The sequence below is a fragment of the Chinchilla lanigera genome, unplaced genomic scaffold, assembly GCF_000276665.1.
Source record: "Chinchilla lanigera isolate Chin_1 unplaced genomic scaffold, ChiLan1.0 scaffold00015, whole genome shotgun sequence".
NCBI classification, from domain to species: Eukaryota; Metazoa; Chordata; class Mammalia; order Rodentia; family Chinchillidae; genus Chinchilla; species Chinchilla lanigera.
Window position 1 is genome coordinate 26667766 of NW_004955416.1, and position 5589 is coordinate 26673354.

Consider the following 5589-nt stretch of genomic DNA (forward strand, 5'->3'; position numbering starts at 1 on the left):
TCTTGTAAATCAGTGCCTGTAAAGAACCCACACTCTGAAAACCCTCGGGCCTGGTGTCAAACCTTTCCTTTTAATCTCTTTTGAGCTGTTCCACAGAGGCAAATTAAGGAAGCTTGAAGTCTGATTCTTTCTGTGTTAAGTAATGAAATTTGTTTCAGCTCTGTGTCCAGTGAGTAAGATGTCAAGTGTTATCTTTTTTTCCTAGCCTTGCCAATATTGTGGCTAGAAGAAAATTTGAAATAATTTATACTGGACTCTGGCCTTTACATTAAAACATGAATTGCTAAATCCATTTTATGTTTTAGTCAACCGAGACACAGAGGGATTATAATGGAATAATACAAGGTTCTGGATTCTGAACGCAGTGTTTCTTTTTGCACTGGAATAATTTAAATTAATAAAACTAGGTGACATTGGATCTATTTCTTTGCTACTTATGATAGTATGCAAAGCTAAAAAAGGAAAGAAAAAGATAAATATGTTGGAATATAGGACAGTATTTAGATATTAGGAAATGAAGGGAGCTAAGTTCTTAGTGATCTAAATAGAAATAACGTATATTTTAATATTTTTAATAACCTTAAATTAAATACAAAATAAGATAATTTATGATGGAAGTGGGCCTTGGTGCATTTGACTTACAAGCTTTTTCTTTGGTGGCATGTTGTAAAATTTGCCTCTGTTTTCCTGGGCAAGGATTCCTACTCCAAGTCTAGAAAGTATTTTTCCCCTAGGATTGTTTCTGATAAGTAGTCAAGATAGCTTAATCATAGTGTTTCTGTTGTTTATTTTAGCCTCCTAAATATATGTGACAATTTTAGTTGTTATAAATGAAAAAATAAAGGATAGAATGTAAAACTGTCTTTTCAGTGTCTGAATATATGTAGCTTTGTATCATATTAGGTTTATTGTCACTGCCTGTGAGAAGTCTTATAATGACTGAAGTTTGTTATTCTCTTTATAGAAATGGACCAGTTTTGATAAAATGTAGTACTCCAGCATGCCTGACGGGATATGTTCAGTCATGGCTTCCGAACTTTGCAAGACGATTTCTGTGGCAAGGCTTGAAAAGCACAAGAATCTGTTCTTAAATTATAGGAACCTGCAGCATTTCCCACTGGAGTTACTGAAAGGTGAAGGCCTGCAGTACTTGGAGAGGCTCTATATGAAAAGGAACTCCCTTACAACCTTGGTATAGTATTATATTCCACTTAAAACTATCATGTATAAATGTGGTCCTGGCAAAGAAATATTTCATGTACCCTAAGAAGTCACACCAAGATGTATAGCCCTTCTTGTTGTACACACAAGTAAATATGTAAACATCATCTGTGAATTCATCATCCCAGTCCCTGCAGTTGTGAGGTTACAGGAGAAGTTGTGTAGGAAACCAGAATATCTACTAATACACTATTTACAAAACTAATCCTCCATCAAAAACCCCACTTCATTTAGGATGTGTATATATCCTGGCTGAGGATTCTTTGTGTTTTAAGCTTCCTATGAGATTTCTGAATGTTAAAGTGCCCAACAGAATAGTTAAAAACATATTTAGGGGAATAACCTTGTTAGATGACTGACTGATAGGCCTTAAAAGGAACGATTTGAAGGTTGAGAGAGGTGTTTGGGAAGCTTAGTGAAGCTTTTGGGTCTTAACAAAACAAACAGAAACCTTTATGCTTGCCCTGGGAAAATCAAAATGATGTTGAATTGGACTATCCTGTAGTTTGTTAGAAAAAAAAATTTTGCTGCAGAAGCAACATGCCCTAAGAATAATTTTCATTATAAGCAAAATTGTATTACATGTGAAATAAAGTATTTAGACTTTTTTTTCAAGAGAATGTCCTACTCAAGCTTTTATTCCTACTGCTTATTATAAAGTTTGATCTTTATTTTAAATGAATTTACTTTATGTGCCCTTTTCTAGTTATCACTTAAGTTCCTTTGAATCTTGTACTTGAATTCTAGTTCTAACTCACTTTATATGACTTGTGACATGTTGGATTTTTGTTATTCTTTTCACTATATTGAACTTTGCTAGATATCTGGAAAATGTATCCTGTTATATATATGGCATATGCTCCTAAAAAAAGTTCTATTTAATCTGTGAGTGGGTAGAAAGCATTATCAGGTTTATCTTTGCTATATCTGGAAATAAATGGGCGCATATCTTTTATTTTTAGTATTTGGCGTATTGGTCCATATGTTGAATGCCTAGATTTTTAAAATTAGATTTTCAGCTTTTGAATTTGGAAAATCTATATATAGGTTGTATGAATTCGCTTTTGCAAAATCACCATTGCATGATAGGAAGCCATGTTTACCTAAAATTTTTTTAATGCTTTGGGGAAGATGTAGTATAAGAACTATTTTGTCATGTATGGTAGCACAGATTTTCCCATTTTTTTTATAAGCAAAAAAAGTGTGAGTGAATTACTTTACTCTCAGTCTGAGCTTTATCGAGTAGAATTTGTGCAAAGAAATTAACTTTTGCTTATAAAATTTAAACTTGGTCTCTGACAGTTTGTCACCTACAGTTTTCTGTTTGTGAAAATATCTAAGTATCAGTGGCACAATTAGACATTTTTAATGGCTCATAGCATACATTTCGAGTTCATGCTATGCCATCTTTGTAGGCATCAAAGATTAAATATTTGCACATGTTTGTGATACCAGGTACATTTTGTTTTAATTGCTTTCTCTTAGCAATTGCTAAGAATAGAAAGCAATTGCTTTCTCCTGTGTATCAAAGAACTTTATAAAGTGCTGTACAGATACCAGGGGATGGTGCGAATAGGAGCAGTCATCCCATTATCAGGTATAGTATCTGATGTAAAGACAGATTACTGCATAGGTTTTGAAAGCAGATGAAATAATACTTGTCCTAGAGTGTGCTGAACTAGTGACTCTTACAGCTCTTGGAATATTTTCTGGTGTTAAAGATGAAATATAGTTCCCATAGAAGATTTAGTTTTTGAAATTTGACTTATGTCCAAAGGGAGGGGACATTATTAGAAATATATAGTATTGCACTGTATGGATTTAATTGGACTATTGCTGTATTTTTAACCAGCTTGGGACCCTACCAGTCATTTTTATGTTGTTTTATTGTTTTGTGTTAACACCGTCTCATTATGTGAAATGCCTTCTCCACATTCTTCTCTTCTCCCCCACCCTCCACTGCATGAAGCCTCTTACTGGGAAGAGAAGTGGTCACCAGTATACAACCTTCACCTTGCTTGATGAACCATAGTGGCTCATCTTTGTAGGGTGATTGTATGTCAGAGGTTCAGAATTTGAAGATTGGCTCCTATTTAGAAATGATGCACAGGAAAAAAAATCCTCTTTTTCATCACAAAATTGATTTAATCATGCCACATGTCAAAGAATCCAGAGGAATATAGGGTAGCTCATAAATGACAGAAATGTACTGCTCGCATTTTTTGGCTACTGGAACTCCTGAGTCAGTATCCTTGCAGATTTGCAGTGTAATGAGGACCAGCTTCCTTCTGGGTGCATAGCATCTTCTCTTTGTGTCCTCACATGGTGGATGGACAGGGGATCTCTCTTGGGCCTGTCATGAGGACACACGCCCCATGCAGGAGACCTCTGCCTTCATGACCTAATCACTTCCCAGAAGCCCCTACTTTATTCTATCATCTTGGGAATGGGGATTTCAATATGAATTTGGGGATGGATATAAATATTCAAGCTGTGGCATCTCCCACTCCTAGGCTTGGGTTTATGTAACTATTTACTCTTTATTTCTTTCTCTATTTTTCTTTTTTAAAAAATAGAATCATATTATACATGTTTTTCTCCAAATTTATTTTTTCATTTCCTGATATTAGCCCATTAACCTCTAGGCTGGTAGATACACATCTATTTTTATATATGAGTGCATGGATTTAGGACATTCTGAGAGGATAGATTATTACATTCATGGTGCTTTAGGTTTTTACCATGTAGATGCAGTTCAAGTACAGAGAGACTAAGAAGTTTTAGGATTTTGGCAGAGTAAATAAAATGGTGAGATATGAAATCTAAGCTGGATTGGAAGCAAAGAAAGAAAAGAATGGTGAATGATTAGGATGGAGAGGGGCCCAAGGACCCACTGCTGTTGGGCATGAGTAAGGTATGTGGGTACTGGGATACTGTGATTGTGGATAGGTACTTTAATCATGGAGTGGTCGCTGCTGCTGATGACGGGGTCTCCTGTGTAGAAGGGAGAGTACTAAGGTGGAGCCAAGATCAGTAGCTGGGGTCTTTGTCAGAGGCAGACAGAATAGAGCTTAGAAACAGCAATCACCAGGTCTTCTTAACTCTGGGGTTCAAGGAGCAAAATTAACCCTGGAAACATTTGAGGGCTGCAGTCTCAGGCAGAGGTGTTTTGTTGTTTTGTAGCAAAACTCAGGACCAAGAGGTAACAAACCCGGGTTCTATGTGCTTACTCTCTTTGGACCACATTTCCCTCATTTATAAAATAAAGGTCCCAAGAGACTTGGAGGAAAACAACCATCTCAATCTGAAAGTAAATTCACTTATCTCTTAATGGGGGAAGTAACCCTTTCTCGGATGAATGGACAGAAAAGAGGCATCTGAATTTTAGTGAAAGAGGGAGTTTGGGTTGTGACTAAGCAATAAAAAGAGCAGATGGGTTCTGATTAAGCAATTAATCTATGCTTCAAGAGAGAATTAACTTAAAAATTATATTCGCAGGTTGAAGGAAGGAGGTGGTCTGTTAATCGCGTTCCAGAATTGGGATAGGGCACAGCTGTTCTTTCCTGTTGAGGGGAGAAAACATTCCTGATTTCCACATCAAATATAAACAGGCAAATGATAGAAGAATACAGATAGTAAAAAACACATAAAAAGTTCAGCTTCTGATAGAAAAAGTAACAAAACACCAGTCATTTTTACCTATCGGATTCTCAGAGGTTAAAAAGACTAATATATAGTGTTGATGATTATTGATACCCTAGGCATGGTGACACGTGCCTGTCATCCCAGCCACTTAGAGGCTGAGACTAAAGGAATGAAAGTTCATGGTCAGCCTTATCTCAAAATACAAAAGGGCTGGGGGGTGTAGGTCAGTGGTAGAGCCACTGGCATGCCTAGCATACGTGATTTCTTGGGTTCAATGCCTAATGTTGAAAACAAAAAGATTATTAACACCCAAAGCTAGAGATTGAAGATCCTCTCACCCACAGTTAGAATGGAAATTTACTTGACGTTTGTGATGGTTGATTGGATCTTCTCTAATAAAATTGTACATGAGTGTGTGTTTGCATCCGCGTTTTCACTTGTAAGAATTTACCCAACAGAAAAGAGTCAAGTAAACAAGGATGTTCATCCCAGTATTTTATGTGATGAACACTTGTTTTAACCTGTTTTATGGCTTATAGTTAGACATCCTGCAAAGCCTCATGTGCTCATGGATGGGGGTTTTGGGAGGTGACTACATCATGGGTGTGATACTAGAGTAGCCCACTGATGGGTTTATAGCTGGTGTGACATTAGGAGGTGAAGCACAGTGAGAAGAGGTGGCTCACTGGGCGTGGCCTGGAGGGATATATATATATATAATGT

At 36.6% G+C, this 5589-nt stretch overlaps 1 protein-coding gene across 3 annotated transcripts in view; it reads left to right on the forward strand.

Annotated features, from left to right (window-relative positions):
• The first annotated feature begins 946 nt into the window (after positions 1-946).
• Lrrc28 (leucine rich repeat containing 28) overlaps positions 947-5589 on the forward strand; it is a 118234-nt gene continuing 113591 nt past the window's right edge. For all 3 annotated transcript variants that reach the window (XM_005381627.2, XM_013512542.1, XM_005381628.2), the window contains exon 1: positions 947-1192. In XM_005381627.2, the coding sequence (XP_005381684.1) occupies positions 1001-1192 (192 nt within the window). In that variant the 5' untranslated portion in view covers positions 947-1000. The remainder of the gene's footprint in view (positions 1193-5589) is intronic.